This window comes from Somniosus microcephalus, chromosome 5 (genome assembly GCF_052327205.1).
Source record: "Somniosus microcephalus isolate GS21.2 chromosome 5, FLI_Smic_1.0, whole genome shotgun sequence".
Taxonomy (NCBI): Eukaryota; Metazoa; Chordata; class Chondrichthyes; order Squaliformes; family Somniosidae; genus Somniosus; species Somniosus microcephalus.
In genome coordinates, this window is record NC_140991.1 from 81,420,517 (window position 1) to 81,444,459 (window position 23,943).

The following is a 23,943-nucleotide window of genomic DNA, read 5'->3' on the forward strand; positions in this document are numbered from 1 at the left end:
AGTTTTGGTCTCCTTATCTAAGGAAGGATATATTTGCCTTGGAGGCGGTGCAACAAAGGTTCACTAGATTGATTCCTGGGATGAGAGGGCTGTCCTATGATGAGAGATTGTGTAGAATGGGCCTATACTCTCTGGGGTTTAGAAGAATGAGAGGTGATCTCATTGAAACATACAAGATTCTGAAGGGGATTGACAGGGTAGACGCTGAGAGGTTGTTTCCACTGGCTGGAGTGTCTAGAACTAGGGGGCATAGTCTCAGGATAAGGGGTAGGCCATTTAAGACCGAGATGAGGAGGAATTTCTTCACTCAGAGGGTTGTGAATCTTTGGAATTCTCTGCCCCAGAGGGCTGTAGATGCTGAGTCTTCGAGTATATTCAAGGCTGAGACTCTAGGAGATTGGGCAGGAAAGTGGAGTTGAGGTCGATGATCAGCAATGATCTTATTGAATGGCGGAACAGGCTCGAGGGGCCGTATGGCCTACTCCTGTTCCTAATTCTTATGTTCTTATTAACTTATAGTTGTCTGGCCTTGGATTTTCCTGGGGCATTTTATCAGTTGAGTCCATATAGAACTAACAACAACTTGCATTTATATAGCTCCACTAACGTAGTAAAACATCCCGAGGCACTTCACAAGAGTGTAATCAGACAAAAATTAATACCAAGCCAAAGAAGGAGACATTCAAAGAGGTAGGTCTTAAGAAGCTTCTTAAAGGGGGAGAGGTGAAGAGGGGAGACATTTAGAGTCATAGAGTCATAGAGTCATAGAGTAATACAGCACAGATAGAGGCCCTTCGGCCCATCGTGTCCATGCCGGCCATCAAGCCCTGTCTAATCTAATCCCATATTCCAGCATTTGGCCCGTAGCCTTGTATGCTATGGCATTTCAAATGCTCATCCAAATGCTTCTTAAATGTTGTGAGGTTTTCTGCCTCCACAACCCTTTCAGGCAGTGAGTTCCAGACTCCAACCACCCTCTGGGTGAAAAAGTTCTTTCTCAAATCCCCTCTAAACCTCCCTCCCTTTACCTTGAATCTATGCCCCCTAGTTATTGACCCCTCTACTAAGGGGAAAAGCTCCTCAGCATCCATCCTATCTATGCCCCTCACAATTTTGTACACCTCAATCATGTCCCCCCTCAGCCTCCTCTGCTCCAAGGAAAACAAACCCAATCTGCCCAGTCTCTCTTCATAGCTGAAGCGCTCCAGCCCTGGTAACATCCTGGTGAACCTCCTCTGCACCCTCTCTAACGCGATCACATCTTTCCTGTAGTGTGGCGACCAGAACTGCACACAGTATTCCAGCTGTGGCCTAACCAGTGTTTTATACAGCTCCATCATAACCTCCTTGCTCTTATATTCTATGCCTCGGCTAATGAAGGCAAGTATCCCATACGCCTTTTTTACCACCTTATCCACCTGTTCCGCCGCCTTCAGGGATCTGTGTACCTGCACACCCAGATCCCTCTGACCCTCCGTCTTGCCTAGGGTCTTACCATTCATTGTGTATTCCCTTGCCTTGTTAGACCCCCCAAAGTGCATCACCTCGCACTTTTCCGGGTTAAATTCCATTTGCCACTGTTCCGCCCATCTGACCAACCCATCTATATCGTTCTGCAGACTGAGGCTACCCTCCTCGCTATTTACCACCCTACCAATTTTAGTATCATCCGCGAATTTACTGATCATACCCTTTACATTCATATCCAAGTCATTAATGTAGACCACAAACAGCAAGGGACCCAGCACCAATCCCTGTGGTACCCCACTGGCCACAGGTTTCCAGTCACAAAAACAACCTTCGACCATCACCCTCTGCCTTCTGCCACTAAGCCAGTTTTGTATCCAATGTGCCAAGGCACCCTGGATTCCATGGGCTTTTACCTTCTTGACCAGTCTCCTGTGCGGGACTTTATCGAAGGCCTTACTGAAATCCATGTATACCACATCCACTGCGTTACCCTCATCCACACACCTAGTCACCCCCTCAAAAAATTCAATCAAATTAGTCAGACATGATCTTCCCTTGACAAAGCCATGTTGACTATCCCTGATTAATCCTTGCCTCTCCAAGTGGAGACAAATTTTGTCCCTCAGGATTTTTTCCAGTAATTTTCCTACCACTGATGTTAGGCTCACTGGCCTGTAGTTCCCCGGTTTTTCCCTACTACCCTTCTTGAAAAATTGAATTTAGGGAGGGAATTTCAGAGTTTGGGGCCTAGACAGTTGAAGGCACAGCCAGCAGTGGTGGGGTGAAGGAATTCGGGGATACGAGAGGCCAGAATTGGAGGAAAGCAGAGTTTTCGGAGGGTTGTAAGGCTGCAGGAGGTTACAGAGATGGGGAGTGGTGAGGCCATGGAGGAATTTGAACATGAGGATGAAAAGTAAGTTGCCTAATTAAAATTACCATAATAATTGAATAGCAATTGATTAAAAAAGTTTTAAAAATTTCTCAAATCAAAATCTGTAGTAGATACAATAAAATAAAAATACATAAAATATTTCTTATTGACATCTTAATGTACAGTATGATATTAATTGTTTTGCTAATTTTGCCATCTTACGAAAGCAGTGATTTATGCCAAGGTATTAGCTTGGCTTAGCTGATAGCACCCTCGCCTCTGAGTCAGAAGGTTGTGGATTCAAGTCCCACTCCAGAGACTTGAGCACAAAAATCTAGGCTGACATTCCAATGCTGCACTGTCATTTAGATGAGACATTAAAGCCGAGGCCTCATCACTCAGGTGAATATAAAAGATCCCATGGCAGTATTTCGAAGAAGAGCAGGGGAGTTATCCCTGGTGTCCTGGCTAATATTTATCTCTCAATCAACATAATTAAAACAGATTATCTGGCCATGATCACATTGCTGATTGTGGAGCTTGCTGTGCACAAATTGGCTGCCGCGTTTCCTACATTACAACAGTGACTATGCTTCAAAAGTACTTCATGTGCTGTAAAGTGTTTCAGGACGTACTGTGGTCGTAAAAGGCGCTACATAAATGCAAGTCTTTTCTTTGTGTTCAATCGCAACTTTAGGACTTGAGCACACAATCTGGCCAGTGAGCTATGAGTTATTTAGATGAGATGTTAAACTGGACCTCATCTTCCTCTTCCGGTGATTCAGGTGGACTTTAACGATCCCATGGCACTGTTCAACGAAGAGCAGGGAATTCTCTTGATTTCCTAGCTAACATTTCTCCCTGAACCAACACCACCAAAAACAGATTCATTGGTACTCACATTATTGCTATTGATGGGATCTTGCTGTGTGTAAAATAGCTGCCGCATTTACCTACTTAACAGTTACTTTACTTCAAAGTAATTCAATTTTGTAAAGTCCTTTGAGACATTATATAAAATGAAAGTCTTTGGGGGAAAAATTTGGTTGGTTAGCACCTCCGGGGGGTGCTAGGAACCTTGCGCCTGAACGCAGCGATTTTAGCGCCGCTTGCGAAATTTTCCCCCTTTGTCTTTCTTTTTGGAGTATGTTTCCTTAAGCTATTAAGTTCCTTTGGTACCTTCACACAAGTGGCCATCTTCATGTATGTGTGTAATCAATGAGTATTGACTGGTTGTTCAATGACAGAAACTTACAACTAAGCCTTTGTCCTCATCCAATCCCCACCTGCATATACAAACACATACTAAAACGCTTCAGCATAAGTCACGGCACAGAGATAAGGAATAGGAGTCTGGATCATTTAAAAAAAAACTCTTTCCTCCTAGCTCTGAAACACTGCCTCACTAATGCCCAGACTGAAACCAGGGATTGATCCTTTCTGGTCTATATGGTTCAGTACCTCATGAGATGGTACATTTACTCACTAAGCCATTGGGGAGTCCCAATATAGTTTCTATGCTTAGTTATGTTTCTTGAAATTAAGTGACCTCCCTAATTAGATCCCATTTTATTTCTCCCTCCCTTATTCCATTGGCATCATACATCATCTCTTGCCAAGAAGGTAGGCAGGCAACGTGTTTTTAGGCTCTGCTGCTCTAATCAGTGCTAGGATATGGGCAACAGTGAACACAAAGTTGCCTTGTTCGCGGATTGTTCCATTCCACTTTGAGGGAAAGCACCTCGCCTCGTCCTGACAAATTTGACTGCCATTATCTGTTGTTTGTGGAAATTTTGAGCACAAACCTGAATTTAAAAAAAAATGTTTCTGTTGAAACCAATATGAGATTTTTGAACTCCTGCAATATAGATAATAATTAACAAAGCAAGTCTCTCTTGCTCAGTACCTAATTAGTTCATACAGAACAGAAGGTCCCAGGTTTGATCCCTGATCTAAACTAAGCTAATTTCAGCCATGGCTACAATTAGGACTTTAGTAATCTGGGCTAAGGAGTTAATAATTTGGCTATGATTCCTGCTTCTGATCACTGTCCGGTGACCCTTGTTGGAAAGTACATGAATGGACATTGGATGAGAATAGAATCGGCTTGGCACTGATCTTCCCCCTTGGTGAAGCAGCCTGGCAGGCAGCACTCGTTATCTAGCCTCACATATGAAGAATGGGCACTTGGGCGAGGAATTGGAACTGTACCCTAAGAGTTGATGCCTTCAGAAGATGAGGGTAGAAAATGGAATTTAAAAAAGAATTTAAGATTTTGTAACTTTCTGCTGTTGCGCTGAAAAATGGACTCTGCTCATGAATGTTAGGGCAGTTAATATTTGAAAAAGGTTTGATTGTCGTTTGCTGTCCAGAATTTTGGAGCCATTTTTCTTCTCTAGGTGAACTAAATCAAGAAGGAGATCGGGTAATCCTAGCCCGCGGTGGGCATGGCGGTTCATTTGTGACTAACTTTCTGCCTTCTAAGGGTCAAGCTAGAATTATACGGATGGATTTGAAGCTAGTAGCTGATGTAGGATTGGTTGGGTAAGTTGTAATTTCAAATCTATCTTAATTGTTCCCTTGACACCGTGACAGCTTCTGATTTACTTTACTAGCAAATAATAGTTGTCTTGAATTCATTGAATAGGATGTTTGTTTGTTTTAATTTTGGTGTTGATCCAGATCTTCCACTCCGTGATGCTAGTTTTTTTTTACAGAGATAAGGAATAGGAGTCTGGATCGTTTATATAAAAAAAAACACTCTTTCCTCCTAGCTCTGAAACACTGCCTCACTTGAATGGCGGAGCAGGCTCAAGGTGCATATGGTCTACTCCTGCTCCTATTTCTTGTGTTCTTATGTCCTTATCCAGTGATTTTTTTTAAAACTGTTTTTCTGGGGGTAGTAGTTCAGATCAAGTGTTTTTCCTCCTCCAGTGTACCATTCCCCCTTTTGTAAAATTATTCTATATTAAAAAGAAAACTCACCACAGTGATTGGCCTCCTGAGGCCAGCTGCTGAAACATGGTGTACCAGAACTGTCAAGTGTCACCTGTTAGGACTGAGGACCGTTTTATTGTTTTAAAAAATAAGTTAGTGTATGTTGCTCCGCAGAAATAAACACAGCTCCTCATATTAAAATAGGTTTTCTATCAGTTTCACTATGAACGTTTCCCTGATTTTGGCAGCTCTACATATCTTTATCTTTGTTGGCTTCCATCGTCCTCTGCTACTTCACATTAAGATGATGCAAGCCTATTTTACTGCATAACTTAGAAATATGGTGAAGATTGGGATATCATGGCTGCCATCTTGTGATTTTTCTTTATAAAATAGTTTTTTTTCACACAGCTAGTTTACTGAGACTATTATCATACCTTATTGTGTTATATTTATTGTAAATTTGCTATGTGATTAAACTATAGGTACAAACCAAATAATCTGAGTACATTATAGTTCAGAATGTAGCTACAAACATGTATCAACTTGGAAGCTCACTTTGCAAGTGCCTATTGTAACTGTTTAGAATTGACCAAGAAGCAAAGAACGAAAAGAAAGAACTTGCATTTATATAGCGCCTTTCACAACCCCAGGACATCCCAAAGCGCTTTATAGCCAATGAAATACTTTTTGAAGTGTAGTCACTATTGTGATATAAGAAATGCGGCAGCTAATTTGCGCACAGCAAGCACCCACAAACAGCAATGTGATAGTGACCAGATAATCTGTTTTTTAATGACATTGGTTGAGGGATAAATATTGGCAAGACATCAGGGAAAACTCCCTGGTCGTCTTTGAATAGTGCCATGGGATCTTTTACAACATCCTGAGAGGGCAAACCACCTGAGGGGGGGCCTTGGTTTAATGTATCATCTGAAAGACGGCATCCCCTACAGTGCAGCACTCCCTCAGTACTGCACTGAAGTGTCATTCTAGATTATGCGCTCAAGTCTCTGGAGTCGGACTTGAACCTACAACCTTCTGCCTCAAAGGAGAGAGTGCTACCCACTGAGCCAAGGCTGACACTTGACTATTGAGTCTTTCTCATTTGGAAAGAAATCTCTGAATTGTTCTAGGGAGGCTGTCTAAATTAACCAGAATGCCTGCACGTGGAAGCTGTGAAATTAAATCTAAAATGTTGTGTTTGTGTAGTTTCTAGGAGCGGGTTAGTCATTCCTAATTTGCACTTCGCTGATTAAAAATGTTATGGAAGCAGTCTTGAAATAGTTCCAGGGAGTTTGTATGCATCTTTTAAAAGTATCATACTGTGACATTTGCAGTGCAGTAAATAAGGTAATACAACTCCTGTGACACCGTTATCAGCAACCTTTTTATTGAAAACCAACATCTATCAGCCTGCTGTACCTTTAATGAGCTGCAAATGGACTGACCTCAAATGTTGCATTCATAGTTGATTCTTTGCAGCAGTTTTAGCAGTTCACTGTCAGACTGGCTCAGTAAGATCGCTCTATTTTGTTTGCATCTACTGTACATTTGAATATTATACATGGTGGAGAGGATTCAGTTTGCATAAATGTCATGCAGATTGAATCTGTACCAGCTATATAAACAGAGTATGGATTAGACAAACAAAACGTAATGTGCAGCCCTGAGGCTGAAGTAATAACAATTATTGAACTTCCTAATTATTCTGTTTCATTAACTTGAAGAGCTAAATTGAACGTTGGATGAATTTTGTGTTTCATTGAATTTGTGCTCCATAACTTAAATTGCGTGCTGATTTTTCATTGTGCAACTCAGTGCTGTATCAACTTTTGCGGCTTGATGAAAGTTTTATTGAATTTTACATTTTACTATTTCTTTTTAAGTTACTTTCTTCAGGTAACCTGTTTTCCTACTAATTGCAGGTTTCCAAATGCCGGGAAATCTACATTATTGAGTCAGCTGTCTCATGCTAAACCTAAGATTGCAGATTATCCATGTAAGTGTAGCAGTGGAAGAACTTTGTTTTAAGATTTTTTCCCCTCTAATTCTTACCATCCCCCTCTTAGCCTTCCTATGCTGCTTCCTCCAACTTGCACGGTGTCTGACTAGAAGAGCACTGCTATGGTATTGAACTGTTTCTCCTGTCAGAATTCTCAGTGTCAGTTTTTTTTTACCATACTATTTCAGATAGCACATTAAATACCTTCCTCTAATGTCAAAAGGTAAACATAGACGCAATAAAGCACAAATTACCCTGTGGGGTACATTTCAACAAAGTTAAACAGACATTAACTCTAGTAGTTACATGTAATTTAATGTTTGATCAAAATAAAAATCTATACATAGCAAGTGAATGCTTGAATGCAAAGTATTATTAATCTTAGCAATTCTAGCATAGCTCTGTATGCAGTTTATATTGATTATGTTGGTACTGTGGAGCCATTTAAAGATATAGATTAACATGAAATAGACTGTATTTTAACAGCGATTCATTCTCTTTACCTTGTTCACTATTCAATCGCTTCAATCTCTGTTACTTTAGAGTCACTGATTTGTAATGATGTAAAGGAAGAAGTCTTGTTTATTCAGTGAACTAACCTACATTTGTAGATGTGGATCTCTGACAGGCAGCCATAGATTCGACATCAGAACTTTGGAACTCTGGATGCTTGTTTATCCTGTTTTAAAATATGATGTTTGTAAACTCGCCATGTTTTATCGCCTTTCAGTGTTTTCTGAAAAGATGTAACTTTAGCAGAATTGAGATTTGTAATGATTCAGTAAAAAGTAGAGAAGGACTGGGCTAGCTCAATGGTATTGGATAGTTTTTGTTCCCCCTCAAATCTTGTTGGTGCCATGCATCATACCCCTGGTGAGAGAGCAGCCAAGCAATGTACTTCCAGTCTTCTCCAAACACTGCTGTATAACTGGAGTCTGCAAGAATGGACCTGGCGATGCAGTTTGATTTTTAATTCTTATTTTATCTTTTATTACCCCAAAAAGCTGTTGAGGCTAGGTCAATTGAAAATGTCAAACCTGGGATTGATAGATTTTTGTTAGGTAAGGGTATTAAGGGTTAGGGAACCAAGGTGGGTAGGTGGAGTTTAGATACAGATCAGCCATGATCTAATTGAATGGCGGAACAGGCTTGAGGGGCTGAATGGTCTACTCCTGTTCCTATGTTCCTATTTTCTTGCTAAAACAGAGGGTTGTTATTAATGGAAGTAGTTCTGCACAGAGACCAGTTATTAGTGGAGCCCCACAGGGATCCGTGTTAGGACCGCTGCTCTTAATGATCTATATTAATGATCTAGGTGAAGGTGTTGTGTGTACTGCCCACAAAGTCGCAGCTGACATAAAGATTTGTTCTAGTGCTTAGGACCCTTGATGAGAAAAAGAGACTACAATCTGATCTAGATGCAATGGGGGGTGGGGGGGCGCATCTGGCAGGTGTCATTTAATATAGAGAAGTATAGTGTTGTGCATGTCAGTAAGTCTAACGTCAAGCATGCGTATACCATTCTTGGTACAGAATTAAAGTCTGTTGAGGGAAAAATACCCAGGTATTCTAATGCATGAATCTAAGAAGGTGCATGACCAGTACCAAGAGGCTATTGCAAAGGCAAATGGAGTACTAGGGTGTATTCCAAGGATAATCCAGTATAAATGAAAAAGAACTATAGTGTCCTTGTACATGACCCTGGTTAGGCCTTATCTGGAATATTGTGTCCAGTTTTGGCTCCCTCACATGGTGGGTGATATAGAGGCCTTGAAAAAAGTTCAAAGAAGGGCCATTATACTGATCCCTAATTGAAAAGCCCTTAGTTATCGCAATAGGCTTAAAGACCTGTGCCTTATTGCACTACTAAAGTGTAGATCAGCGTGATTTAATTGAAGCCTTTAAAATGATGAAGGGATAGATAGTGTCCATGTGGACAGACTGTTTGAACTAGATAGGTTAGGGAAAATGAGGAGTCATGCATATAAGCTATGCAAGCATAGAACTAGGTTAGATGTCTGGAGGTTTTTTCTTTACGCTGAGAGTTATTGACACCAGGAATAAGTTACTGGCTCGTGGTGAGTGCAGATTCACTGCAACAGTTCAAAAATGCTTAATCGTGTCTTTCCTGTCTTGTCTTTTCTTATGTATGTTTGTATATCTTCCTCTGTTTTTGTGACAAAACACTTTGCCTTGACTTAAGTGCCAAGCTAGAGTTTCATTTTCTAAAAGAATGTAGTCTGGATGCTGACTATTGTAATTATGAGGAATCGTAGAATTTTAAGCACAAAAGGAGGTTATTTGGCCCATTTCACCTGTGCAGGCTTTCTGAAAGAGCTATCCATCTTGTCCCACTCTCTGTCCTTTACCCCATATATTTTTAAACTTGTTTTGTTTATCTGAATTTCATTTTTAATTTGCAGTCACTACCATGAGGCCAGAAATTGGACAGTTACTGTACAGCGATTACAAACAGGTAAGACTTGTCAGCATGGCATTTTAAGTTTCATTAATGTTCATTTCTTGATGTATTAGAAAATACTAGATTGAGTGTGTCAGATTTAAGGCAAATAATGGTCAGGAATCACTAGATTTACTGAGATTTCTCACAGGGTAGGAGTACCAGTATTTCGGGCTGTACTAAAGATTCCAAACCTCTATGTTGTGCATTTAAATTTCATACTGCTGACCAAAAAGTTCAATGGAAACACTGTTGACGAGACCTCCACCATCAACATCCTTGGGGGGGATGGGTGGCAGGGGGTGTCACCATTGATCAGAAGCTCAGTTGGACCAGCCATATCAATACCGCAGCTACAAGACCACGCTCAATGTCTCGCCCCCGTCTACAAGGCTTAAGTCAGGAGTGTGAAGGAAAACGTGCCACTTGGCTAGATGGGTGTTGCCTCAACAACATGCGACACTCGACACCAACCAAGATAGAGCAATTTGCTTGATCAGTGCCACTGCCACTGGACTCTATGCTTCCCCTCTACCATGGACACACTGTGGCTGCAGTATCTGTACTATCTACGGGATACGCTGCAGCAACTCATCAAACTTACTTTGACAGCATCTCCCAGTCCTGTGACCACTACCACCAAGATTCCCTCCAAGTCACATACCATGCTGACTTTATACAGCTGTTCCTTCTTCATCACTGGATCAAAATCCTGTTATTCCCTACCTAACACCATGGTGCGAGCATATGGACTGAAGAGGCTCAAGGAGAAGGCTAACCATCACTTTCTCAGGGCCGCTAGCAATGGGCAATAAGTGCAGTCATACCAGTGTCACCCGCATCAAGAGAACAAATAATTTTTTTTTTTTTTTTTACCCCACCTGAATGCTAGTGGTATGGCCTGATTTTATTTGATTGCATGAGAATTATTGCATCGGTGAAAAGGAATAAGTTAGAAGCACTGTATTATTTGGAAAATCTTTTGTTAAGAGCTGGCTCGGCACCTACATTTAATATGGCACAGCTGGTGCATTTTTCAACTACAGGAAACTTTTGATTAACCGGCACCTAAATAACCGGAAATGTCGGTTAACTGGCAAAATTCAGGAGTAGGTTTTACTTCATATTTATTTGTCGCCTTCCATCTGTGCTGTGCAAGGGTGTGGCTGCAGCTGTTGCTAAGCTACAGAGATGCTTGAAACTTGTGTTCATTGTTCTACAGTTGTTGCTAAGCAACAGGGTTTGTTGCTTTATACGGAGCTGTCAGCTCTCCCTATCTTTTACTATAGCGTTCGGTTATCCGGAATTTTTGATGAACCGGCACCACGTCGGTCCCGTCCGTGCCGGATAAAAAAAAGTTTCCTGTAGTGTTAAATTAGCCATTCATCTCCCAAACTTGCTATACAAGCGGGCTTCCTGGGCCAGTTTATTGAAGTTACATGGTACCCATCAGTTGAATTCTGTGTAAAGCCTAGTGTATTTTGCTGTCACAGGTATCTGTAGCTGATCTGCCTGGTTTGATTGAAGGTGCGCACTTAAATAAAGGGATGGGTCACAAGTTTCTTAAACATGTGGAGAGGACCAAGCAGCTTCTTTTTGTGGTCAGTAAGAAAATTATTTTTATTTTTAATATTTTTATTGTATACTTCTACATCAAAATTCAATGTTTAACACTGCTTTGCTCCACTTAACCTCTTTAAGAATGTTAAAATATTCATCAACTTTATTACATTGTACTAAAAAAGCTTAAATTGGATGCAGAAAAATAACTGCTTGTGTTTTGTTCATAACTCTGACAACCTCTCTCCTTTCCCCCAGAAATGAAAAGAAATATGTTTATCAGTTTGACAATCTAATTTGCATAAAGCACACTTTGGAAAGTGTGCAAAGGAAAAAATTGTAGGATAAAACAAATTTATTTTGTCCAAAATGGAATCAAAAATGCACTGGTATCCTTATTTCTGGATGCACTGTTGCTATGTTCTTGCTGTGTGCCCTGTGATTACCCTTCGGGGGAAACTAAAGCAGCAAATAGCAGAGCGAATCTGGACAACCTGTGTCCCGGTTACTGTGGTACTGGAGCAGTTATACCACTTGTGCATTCGCAAATAATAATGTTTATTTCTGAACTGCACAACTTAAATTTTATACAATAACACTGCTCTGAGTGGTAAGCAGAGCAGCCGCTATGATTAAAAGTTAGCTGTTCAATTACAGACTAAAGTAATCGGTTTGAATCCAACGTACATTTCCAGCTCCAGTTTGTGATGGTTTAGTCATGGTTTGTGAAAAAAAAAGTGATGGTTTCTAAACGGGATAGAAATGGTGTCACATCAGGGTACCACTGTTCGAGCGGTGATGCAAATGCTTAAATCACACAACTTATTTACCTGTTTTCACCTTCATTCTCACCTGAAAATGCTGATTCTTTGTGGGATGCCATTCCACAGCCACCTCTAGTATGTAGTGTGAGCTTAGCCAGTGCTATTTTGCCATTGAAGACAAAGTTGAAGGCTATGTAGCAGGGGTCATCGGATAACCAGTTACAGTTACCTCTTCTGATGACAGCATTTGTACCGGATCTGCCATTTTGGGTCTAGATGGCTGTGAGTGGGCTGGCTGTATAGACCTGCAATAACTTTCCCCTGTTTTAGGGAAGGCCCAGGTCACACGATCAAAAGTCGGAATTATGACTTTGTACTAGCTGCGTATTTGACATTGACTTCTAAGCAATTGCACATTCTAATGCCCCAGCTTTATCAAAAAAATATTACTGAAATTAACTTCTCTCCTTCGTAAACTCTAAATTTCCTCCTGTGCTTTAGCAGGGGACACTGCACTTTGGGTTGAAAGATGAACAATAATATTTTGTACCTCGGGGATGTGCAGTCTAATTTTTAAATGTGAAACTTTGCAAAGTTCTATTTTACTGACAGTATTGTGACAAAAATAATGTTTGTGTACAATGCTTATTCCATTCCTTTTTGGATTGATTATTTTAAGGTAGATGTGACTGGATTTCAGCTTTCATATAAAGCACCTTTTAGAACAGCTTTTGAAGCTATACAGCTATTAACAAAGGTAAGCTAGTCTTTTGTTGTAAGATAGCCTTGTTAGGAAGAAAACAAAACCAGAGAGAGTGTGTGTGAGAGATGTTTATTTATACATACATATATATACAGTACAATGAGTTGTCTGTCTTGTATGTCTGGGAACCATTTGACTGCAAAATTTCATCTGTCCTCTGTTCCTTGTGTTGCACGGCTACCATTTTAACAACAATCAGTGAGTATTCCCCAGCCTTTGACCTTAGGCTACCTGTTGGCCTCTAACCCCAGTCTTAGCCTGCCTTCCTGATTTTTACCCACCTCCCTGGCTTTTAACCTCCTCTCTGGTCACTCTCTGCTGACGTGACTCTCGGCCCTGCTTCCTGTCTCTGGCGGCTGCTCCCAGATGTTCCCACGCTTGGTCTCAGTGTCAGGGAGTTTAAAGCTTGGCGACTTCTGCTGTAGGTTCCTGCACAATTTCGTGTGGAGACAAACATGAAAGATTGGGGGGAGGGATCATGAAAGTGTGTGTTTGTGAGTGACCTAGCACTACCGTTCCCTCTGGTCCCTCCTTCATAGTTAGGTGAGATTATTTTTGCAGCTTTCACAGGATCACAGTTCTGAGTCTGACTTGAAATCTATGTGGGAATTGGAAGAGAGAGAAACTGTGAGAGACACAAAAAAGAAACAGAAGAACCCTCTTATAGCTCTTCCTCTTCCTCCAAAAAACATAAATAAAATAAAATTCTGATTGGGAAACCCAACATCATGGATTTACTGGAAACTTAAATGGCTGCTAGATGACTGAGCACTGTACTGATGAAAACATTGGGAAATAGTGTGGATCTCTAAATTACGTTGTTATGCCTGGCCTTGTATAAAAAACTACAAACGAATGGATGTTTCCAGTGCAAAACCCAACCACAAAATAGGATAATTGAAGATCAGGCAGAGCAGGTCTCTGCCCGGTTATCAGGTGTGACCCATTACAGCATCTACCCTATGATCTCTATTGGAGCTTGCCATTGTGGACTAGGGTTTGTAGAGGAGACCTTCATTTGCAGAAAAAGCAGTACTTCGCATTTACACAAAATCATTATTTTAGTTTCCATTTTTGTAGGTATTCTTTTTCTTCCAATCTCTCTTTCTGCAAGGGATAGCGAGTTTGCACTAACAGATAGGGAGTGCATTTTTCATCTTTAGCATTCCTGATGCAATGCTTTGTTTACAGGAAGCGCATATTGGGAATTCAGGCATGTGTCCTTCTCCCCCACCCCCCCAGATAATTTTCTGATTACTCTTCCCAATCGCTAGTAATGCTAAGCTCCTGGGAAACTTAACACTTGCCATCTAAAAAAAGGCAATTTGCTTCCAAATTACTGACTATGCTGCTGTTGAATTGGTCACTTGGAGATGTAAACTGTGGGGTAGGTTGAGCTTCAATTTTCCCTCTGCACAACCACCTTACCTTTTGCTTGGGACTTCCCACAAAAGACTGAGATCAAGACTGCACAATGTGGGTTTTGTATGGAGTAATCTTACATTCTGCTACATGTCTTTTACTACCCTTGTTTTCAATTTAGGGTGTAGTCAAAACGTGAGTTTCAAAATCTCAGCAGTCTATATTGTGCATCTTTCTGACCATTCTGATCCTCTTTCATATTCAGGAGTTGGAGCTATATAAAGTAGAGCTTTTATCAAAGCCTGCACTATTGGCTGTAAACAAAATGGATTTGGAGAATGCTGAAGATAAGTTTAAAGAGCTAATACAACAGCTTCAGCAGCCTCAAGGTAATTAGAACTACAGAGCGTACAGCACAAAACCCCTTTAACCCAAGGGCCTATTCAGATCAGTACTTCGAATATGTTGCCATTGTCAATAAATAATTTAAAAAATGAAATAAAAGAATATTTTCTCCAGTCAATAATATAAGTATGGAGAACACACTCAACAACAGATGTTGCCTCAGTGGGGTTGATTTTGACTTTTGGCCTATTGATCGGCAAAGAGCACTGGTCAGCTGCCCATTCCGGTGCCGGAGAGGCCACCGGGATTTTGAGGCCCCAGCCTCATGTAAATTTAGCAGGCGAGTTGTGAGGCGCCAAACAGATGTCCCGATGCAGCTTGTTGGATTGAGGCTGCAAGGGACAGCCGCCAGCAAGGTAAGTTGAGAGAGGATGTAAGGAGGCTTCAAGGGGATATAGACAGGCTAAGTGAGTGGGCAAGAACATGGCAAATAGAATATGTGGAGAAATGTGAAGTTATCCACTTTGGTAGGAAAATTAGAAAAGCAAAGTATTTTTTAAATGGTGAGAGATTGGGAAATGTTGGTGTTCAGAGGGACCTGGTGTCCTTGTACACGAATCACTGAAAGTTAATATGCAGGTACAGCAAGCAATTAGGAAAGCCAATGGTATGTTGGCCTTTATTACAAGAGGATTTGAGTATAAGAGTAAAGACATCTTACTGCAATTATATAGGGCCCTGGTGAGACCACATCTGGAGTATTGTGTACAGTTTTGGTCTCCTTACCTAAGGAAGGATATATTTGCCATAGAGGGAGTGCAACAAAGGTTCACCAGACTGATTCCTGGGATGGGGGGATTGTCGTATGAGGAGAGACTGAGTAGACTAGGCCAATATTCTCTGGAGTTTAAAAGAATGAGGGGTGATCTCATTGAAAGATACAAAATTCTTACAGGGCTTGACAGGGTAGATGCAGGGAGGATATTTCCTCTGGGGAGTCTAGAACCAGGGGTCAGCCTTTGGATGTGAAATTCCTCCTTTTGATAACTGCAGTGAAAAACTTACAATATCTTAATGGGGAAATTCTGTTTTACACTTGCATTAACTTTTTAATATTAGGTGAACCACATTTTATATACCCATGAACATCAGCTTCTTACCCCAACAAATTAGACTTGACACATTTAATAGAATAGTGGTTATTGTATATCAGCTGTACCAAAAATGTTAATGAACCCTTGCAATCCATTTCCTGGAGAATAACTGGGAGACATAGTCTTATTCCAACCATTCATTATTTGATAAAGGGTTTTATTTTTGTGTGTGTAGCTTTCCATTTTAGTTAGAAACATCCATTGTACTAAATGTAAAACTCTCCACCTACCTATTGCATTATAATAGCTGTGCATGAGTCATTCGACAAAAAAAATCACATTAGAAACTGCTGTTAATTGCATTAAATGTGTATTGTTTAAAAATGCAAAGCATAGTGTAAACACTTAGCACCCGCTATCTAAACTTATAAATTGTTAAGGAATTCTGCATTTCATAATTGTTCACTAGTAAACAATTTTCAGCAACTTGTACATTTCTGTTCTTGAATTCAAATTCTGTCATTACATTTGTTGATTTTAAAAAGGAAATGTATTAAATAATTTATTTCTTCTATCTTGATGTATTTTTATTTCCCCCCTATAGATTTCTATCACTTGTTACCAGAAGAGATGGTTCCCATGAGACCTGTCCAGTTTAAAAACATAATCCCAGTCTCTGCATTGACTAGATGTGGAATTGAAGAACTGAAAAACTACATCCGAAAATCGTTAGATGAGCAAGATGATCTAGAAAATGAACAGTACCATCTTGAAAAACTGCAGATTTTACGTTCAAGCACTTTCAAAAGTACCTAGAACTTGCAAAGTCAGTGATTATCAGGGCCGACGAGTCTTCTGTTATGAAGAGATGGGAGGTACAGGAATATATTTAAATTGGGGTCTTATGATGCAATTAGGACCTCAATTTGACTTTAACTGCTGCAGTACAGGATTCACACAGGTTGGGAAGATCGCCAGAGGAAAGGTGTCAAGTTGCTCAATGAGGCTTGATCTCAATAAATCTGTTGCACTTGCAAGTACTTCCTCAGTTCATTATGGGCTACGGTTTTCATAGAATGATACAGCACAAGGAGGTGGCCATTTGGCCCATCGTGCCTATGCCAGCTCTTTGAAAGAGCTATCCAATTAATCCCACTCCCCTGTTCTTTGCCCATAGCCCTGAAAATGTTTCCTTTTAAAGTATATATCCAATTCCCTTTTGAAAATTACTATTGAATCTGCTTCCACCATCTTTTTAGGTAGTGCATTTCAGATCATTATAACTCAGTGTAAAAACAGGTTTGCCATTTTCACCCCTCCCCCAATCCTATTCCACTTAGGGGGAGAGAGGGGAGAGAGAGTAAAAATCAAGGCCCTATAATCCAACCAAATGAAAGTTCTATAAACTAATATTGCATGCCAATAGATTGTTTGGGATTGTCTTGGAAAAAGAGTAGTTTATGATGGGTGCTGGTTTAGCCGTACACTATTGGAGTGAAGAGGAAGAACACCAGCAGCAAGAGTGCTGAGGAAGAAGTTGTAAATAGGCAGCAGAGAATACAGCAACAGAGGGGCCACACAGAAGTGGTTTGAGTGACAAACATTTTAATGTGTCCCAAAAATCAAAATAATGAAATACTCATGTGTTAACCTGCAGTGATGGATTTTTCTATCTCTACCACTTCATAGTGCTACCCCAGTGGCTTCAGCAGAGATGGTGGCAGGCTCCTGTGTACTTTCCTCAGTCTTCTGAGATGCTTGTGACTAAACACCGCCACTGACTGCTGCTCCTGCACTTTTGCTGGGGCATGTGATATATTACTTTAGTAAATTTGTTGTATTACAGCAATGGGTGAACTGCTGTCATGTTTAGGCTGCAGTGGATCCACAGTAAACACGAGAAACCTCACTCCCAGTAAGCAACACTATTAGACATCCAGTGGTATTTTATATTATGCTGCTTTACTGGGCAGTAATGCAAAACAAATGTCAGCATCCCAGCCTAAACCCGAGTTTCAGTTCTGCTGATGGCTAAATACCTGCCACCAACAGCAGCAAAAAGCAGTAAGAGGCTAATCCATATAAATCTATGAGCAATGCCATGGAAGATCCAGCAATATTTCATTAATATCTAGCAATGAAAATCAGGTAGTTTCTATAATGGGCAGCTGACCCACAAGCTTTGATGGCTGGGCAGCAAGTTAAAAATCTATCCCATCAGTTGCAAAATAAATAAAAAATTCCATTCCAGAGATAATGGTATCATTAACATGAAAGTCATTAGATTCCAGGTTAACTGGAAGTAAATTTTTATTAAGATAATATATTACCATAGTATTGTTTCTGAAAAGCACGGGCATTAATCTCAAATGTTGCATTATATACAACAGTGCAATGTACATGGCCAATAGAAGCTTAATACTCAGCCAAAGAAAATGAGTGTTTTCTAGTTCAGCACATGGCCAGCAAGTAATATACAATTCCATAATTAGAGTTATATTCTATAACTTTCATAAAAGCGTATGGAGTGGGTGTAAAACAGACTGACAGGTGAAGAAATGGAAATGGCAACAGTTTTATACAGAGTTGCCTCAACTGTTTCACTCAATGACACGAAGTACTGTATACAGCTGGCCTGTTACAATGGCATCTACAAGCACTATATAGCCAAAGACAAATATTAAAGCTGATCTCATTTAAAAAAGACATTTCATAATAAATTTTATTGTGACATGCAGAATATATGGCAAGTTTCAAACAATATTTTGCAGTATGCTGCCGTGGTATAAAGAGTAATGTCAGAGTGGCTGAAAATATAAGGGAAAATTTATCATACACTTCCAATACCCTGCAATAATAAATAAGTATACAAATGGAAACTTTTAGCCATTCTAATTGTTTCACAGAAATGTACTTTGTTATATAATGGCATATCATTTTAATATCTACAAAGCTAGCATATACATATACAAACTCACATCACATGTTGATAACAGTGATGCAGTAATATAAGGATTACAGCTGGCAGTCATATCTGAATAAAAGTGGAAAGATCCATTTTACTGTATACAGACTGCACCAGTGAGTGAGTCTAAGTACCACTTGACAAAATTCTTGAAAATGCTGCAAATTTATCCCAGGTAGCCCTGTTTGGTTTGATGAAACTGATTTTGAGACAAATCCCAAATGAAGAGTATGCACTGCTGACAGGACCTCGCCCGTCGTCAGCACAAGTTGGTTGGTGAAACCTCCTACCTACGTCATGAACTCTTAATACTAATTGCATAATCTTTCAATTTAAATTTTGAACCCTTTCACCCACATTCTCTGGAACATGCTAAAACTGTCTTTGAAGGTGAAGAGGTGATGGGAAGTGTCTTTTTTTTCTTAAAAAAACACTCAAAAACATTCCTTGATACGGATGGTTCTAGCACTTAGGAGTATGACATCAAAAAGCATAAAAATGGCCCGGAATTTCCTCAGAGCTGCTCCATCACCGCACGCCGTGACTTCGCTAAAAGTGCGGCAGAATATCCGTTTATGTACATCAATAGGGTGTCTGCTGAAGATTCAGCAGCGGAATCTGAGCAGCTCCAAGGACTCTGGGCCACTGTTTATTTTGCCATCTCAGTAAATCTTATATCTTTATCAAAAGTGTGAGGAGAAAGATTGTAATCATTTCATAGTACCCTGCAAACAAATCAGTCAAAAGTATATTAGCATTAGAGTAGAATCACACTCAACTGGGGCATTCTGATATGGTCAAGACATCGCAGTAGGCTCAAGAAATAAAGAGATTCAAATAATCTAATCAATAATGATCTAACCAATAATAATCTGAATTATACAAAGGTACAATTATGCTCAAGAGGTTGCTAGTAAACGATAGGAAATTTAAAAATCACAAACTAAAAATTAAGAATCTATTTTTCCTGGATGTAAACATATGGGGTTTCACTCGTCTCCCACTATAACTCCAGGAGATCAGAGCAACCACTTGGAAAACAGCAGAGATCCGGTTGTATCCACCTGATCTTTACAAGGCAAATGATTGTCAGGGTAGAGCGAGACGGTGGGCACTCCCTACATCGGGAGCTCCTGCTCCTCAAGCTCAAGTGGAACCTGGCATATCAGCGCTGGAGGGCACCACTGGGTGTGATCCCAGTTTAACTGCCGGGATCCTGACCCGAGGAATTTCGGTGCTATAATCACAATAACTTACCAATTCAAAATACTTAGCTTAATATTTCATATAAGAATAACCAAAGAGATCGACTCAACTACTTGAGCTGTCTGAATGAAGTCAAGATGAGCAGTGATTTTACACATACATTATACATACTCTGAGAATTACCCAAAAAATATTCAATTGAAGATTGCAAATAAGCTGCAAGTTATTACAACAATTCACTATTATATTGAGCCTTTAATGCAGAAAAATGTTCCAAGTCACTTCAGAGGCACAAGGAAAAAAACTGGATGCCAAGCTAATGAAGGAGCTGCTAGGAAGGGCGGCCAAAAGCTTGGTCAAAGAGGTAGGTTTTAAGGAGGTTCTTGAAGGAGGAGAGGTGGAGAATCAGCAAGATTTAGGGAAAGTATTCCAGAGCATGGAGCCTAGGCGGTTGAAGACACAGCCATCAATGGTGGGATCAAGTTAGGGACGATGCACAAGAGGCCCAAGTCAGAGGAACAGGGTCTTTGGGGAGGCATTGGAGGAGGTTACAAAGATAGAGGTGAGGCAATGGATGCATAACACAAGGATGAGAATTTTAAATTTGAAGTGCTGGGGGACCAGGAGCCAGTGTAAATCAGCAAGGACAGAATTGCTAGGTGAGTGGGACTTGCAGCATAGGATACAAGCAGCGGGGTTTTAAATGTGCTGACGTTTCAGAAGGAAGAGGATGGGAGGCCAGCTAGGAAAGCATTGAAATAGTCGAGTCCAGAGGTGTCAAAGGCCGAGTGACCCTTTGTCCAAATCCTCTGTGATTGGTAAAGGTAACCTGAGGAAAGCAAAATTTTTGTAAATGATCAGAAACCAAATGTTAATAAAATATACCTATAAATCCCTGCGGCAGTTCAAGATAAAACCTTCCAAACTGTAGGAGCACCATTACCACAAGCACAGCAGTGGTTTAAGAAGGCCCAATTGTAGGACAACTAGGGATGGGCAATAAAATGCAGCTTTGCCAGCATCATCACCCACATCCCAAGAACAAAAATTAGTCTCAAGTCTAGGCACAGAACTGACTCAAGAAAATTGAATTATCTGAACTCAGTTCATTTTCTGTTGTTATTTCAGTTTAATTCACCTTTTGCCTTTGCTGTAGGTAGTCTTAGGTTAGTATGTTCTTAGCATGGATTCTATATTTGTGATTTACAAATAGGGTTATAGATTACAAAAGCAACAAGGTAATCCTAAACTAATACAAATTATTTGTTAGGTTGCAGTTAAAATACTGCGACAAGGAAATGGATATGGTGCAGAAGTAATTACAAATGCGATACCAGGGATAATGAGAGACTAGTGAATTTGGAGCTCTTTTCACTAGAACAGAGAAGGCTGGGAGGGGATCTGATTGAGGTGTTCAAAAATTGAGTGGTTTTCATAAGGTGAATAGAGAAGAATTATTTCCGCTGGTCAGTGAGTTTGTTCTAGAGGGCATAAATTTAAGATCACCACCAAAGAACAAGGGGAGAAGTCAGGAGAAAAAAAATGATGCAGAGGTTTGTTGGCATCCCCTCCCAGAAACAATGATGGCAGCAGAATCTATAATAGCTTTCAAAAGGGAATGGATAAATATTTGAAAAAGAATAATAAAAATGGTCAGGGGAAAATGACAGGGTAATGGGGTCAAGTGGATAGTTCTTCTAGAGAGATGGCACGCATGAATCTTCGATAACATTTTATGACTATAAACTAGCATTTTTCGGGGGGGGGGTTGCATTTTGAACACTACTTTTTCCAGTTTTCTCAAAGATTATGTTAATTATGTTGTCTCGAAGAAAAGATTTTGATTCTCGTGATAACTGTTACCAAAGAATATTAGATTTGAATGTTGCTGCCACTTTCCAAAAAGTAAAAGGAACATTTATAGATTAACTAAAATTTATGATGAGATGAAAAAACAGGTCAGATTACATTTTAACAGGACTATTTGTAAAAGTTCTGTTTGCATCAAGTCAATAGTAGACAATACACAAAACCTAGTTATTTTTGAGGAAATAAAACAGTACTTAAAATTGCAATGATCGCTGATAATAATGCTCAGTGTTTCTTGACAAACAACTTTAACCTCGCCCTCAAAGACATTCAGCATTGCAGCAAAAGCAATTCATATTTTCTGGTTAAATTCAGTAGACATTTTAAAATAAACCTTCACTCTGCTAAATAACGAGGAACTGCACTTCAAGGTAGATTTTCAATTTGCTGCCCGGGCACAAAACTAACGTTAAAATCAACAGAAATGAAAATCAGGCAGTTTCTATAAGGGACAGCAGATCCGCAACGTTTGGTTCACACCTGGGTGGTACGTTGAAAGCCTACCCTGTCGTGGCCAAAACCAATGCTGTGACATGCTCTTTAATTGTTTGGAAATGTCCTCCAGCTGTTGCACAGATACTGTCTGTGCCTGATGGAATTAATTACTGTTCCTATTGAAAAATTGCCTGATGGAGGGGAAGGCATATTTGATTAGTTGTGCAACTTTGACCATGTTTAACTAATGACTGCAACATGAAGATTTGATATCTAAATGCAAAGCTATGTTGTATGGCCAAATAAAGCTGATGGTAATGGTACACCCTAGTCCTTTCTTCAGGAACAGGTTATGTCTGACTTTTTGGCATTATACCTTTATTTTGCTACTTTTAATTTTTAAGTACAAAGTCATGAATTTCATGTTGTTCCAAAGTCCATATTTTAAACAGTAATTATGAGTTCTGGTGATCACTATCGAATTACATTATCAGCTTGCTTATCAGGAAAATATTGATAATTTGCACCTACTATGGTGTAAAAGAGATTCAATCCTATGCACGAGACACCAAATCAATCAGATTAAAGGCAATGTTAAGCCAGATATGACCTTGTTTCGATTTACCAAGGCAAACATCCATTGGCTGATGTTTGTCAGGTAACTTGGAAAAACTGTACATATTTACAAAACACTTTCAGAGCAAGCACTTCTGCAAGTATCAAAGATAGGATTAGAAACAGACCATTCTGGTCTTCAGTTGCATACGCCATTTCTTTTCACAATAACCCTTACAAATGCAAATTTAGTTTTATCCTGTTATACAGCTCAACCCAAAGCAGCTTTTGGCAAAATCATACATTTTTTGTCTCTGCAAGCATCGTGTTTGCTACAGACTACTGGAATTGGTTTCAAAAGGGATTCATGCATACAGTATTATTCACTGCAGTGAATGTGCGCTCAGGGGCATTCAACTGAACCTTGTGAAAAATGGGCTCTCTCAATCTTCTTCCACAGGACTAAGCACCATAACAGATGAGAATAAATGGCGAGGGTTTTTTTAATTGTCTTTTTCAAGACAAGTTCCTGTCCCCGTTTCAGTGCTGATTTTTGCACAAGAATGCTGACTCTTCATCATACAATGTCAATTGTTTTATTAGTGATGAGTCAGAGTCTACTCATTAGTTTATGGTTAGAAGCCCTGGCCTTTCTCTGAAGATAGCAGAGCATGTACTTTAGACTCCGATTTTCCAAAAGCCTCCAGAGAGTTGTTAATTAAAAGGCATCGACATAAGGCTGCCATTTATAAAAGTTGAAGAAAATGGAAATCTTAGTAGCTCAGATCCACTGAATAGAAGTCTAAATGGAGGTCTCCCAGAGCTGTGGAAGAAACAGGAGCATATATTAGGACAGTTTTACAAATGAAACAAAAACTATTCATCTTATAACAAAAAGACCATGCTTATTTCATTTACGCGAATTCTATTTCATTTGCATGAATTCTATCCTTTCCAGCTCCTAATTCAACAGAGTTTCAAGTCTTTCAAATTCACAACAAATGTAATGTTACTACTCAGAAACCTAGATAATAAGCTTCATTGATTTCAAATTCTGTTTTGTATTTTAAGCACAGTCTATTTCTGCAAGTTGGACAAGTCGAGACTAAAATTAATGGCCACAGAAGCGTGATAATAACTTGCAGAAGCAAATTTATTTTTAAAACTCTTAATATTGTTTAAAGATTAAAAGGATACACATTATCATCTATCCATCCAAGTATGACACAACATGTATGCAGTTGTGCAAATACAGTGGCACTCCAGAGAGGAGCAGAGCGG

The 23,943-nt window shown here is 39.8% G+C and overlaps 2 protein-coding genes across 2 annotated transcripts in view; one reads left to right on the forward strand and one right to left on the reverse strand.

The window, feature by feature from the left end:
• The window catches only part of gtpbp10 (GTP-binding protein 10 (putative)), a 40,422-nt gene extending 17,992 nt beyond the window's left edge, over nucleotides 1–22,430 (forward strand). The window contains exons 4-10 of the mRNA XM_085987894.1: nucleotides 4,741–4,885; nucleotides 7,207–7,280; nucleotides 9,707–9,759; nucleotides 11,238–11,345; nucleotides 12,748–12,825; nucleotides 14,459–14,582; nucleotides 16,237–22,430. Coding sequence (XP_085844020.1) covers nucleotides 4,741–4,885; nucleotides 7,207–7,280; nucleotides 9,707–9,759; nucleotides 11,238–11,345; nucleotides 12,748–12,825; nucleotides 14,459–14,582; nucleotides 16,237–16,448 — 794 coding nt within the window. The 3' untranslated portion in view covers nucleotides 16,449–22,430. The remainder of the gene's footprint in view (nucleotides 1–4,740; nucleotides 4,886–7,206; nucleotides 7,281–9,706; nucleotides 9,760–11,237; nucleotides 11,346–12,747; nucleotides 12,826–14,458; nucleotides 14,583–16,236) is intronic.
• The window catches only part of LOC147117152 (disintegrin and metalloproteinase domain-containing protein 22-like), a 173,969-nt gene continuing 162,910 nt past the window's right edge, over nucleotides 12,885–23,943 (reverse strand). The window contains exon 20 of the mRNA XM_085987893.1: nucleotides 12,885–23,485. Coding sequence (XP_085844019.1) covers nucleotides 23,465–23,485 — 21 coding nt within the window. The 3' untranslated portion in view covers nucleotides 12,885–23,464. The remainder of the gene's footprint in view (nucleotides 23,486–23,943) is intronic.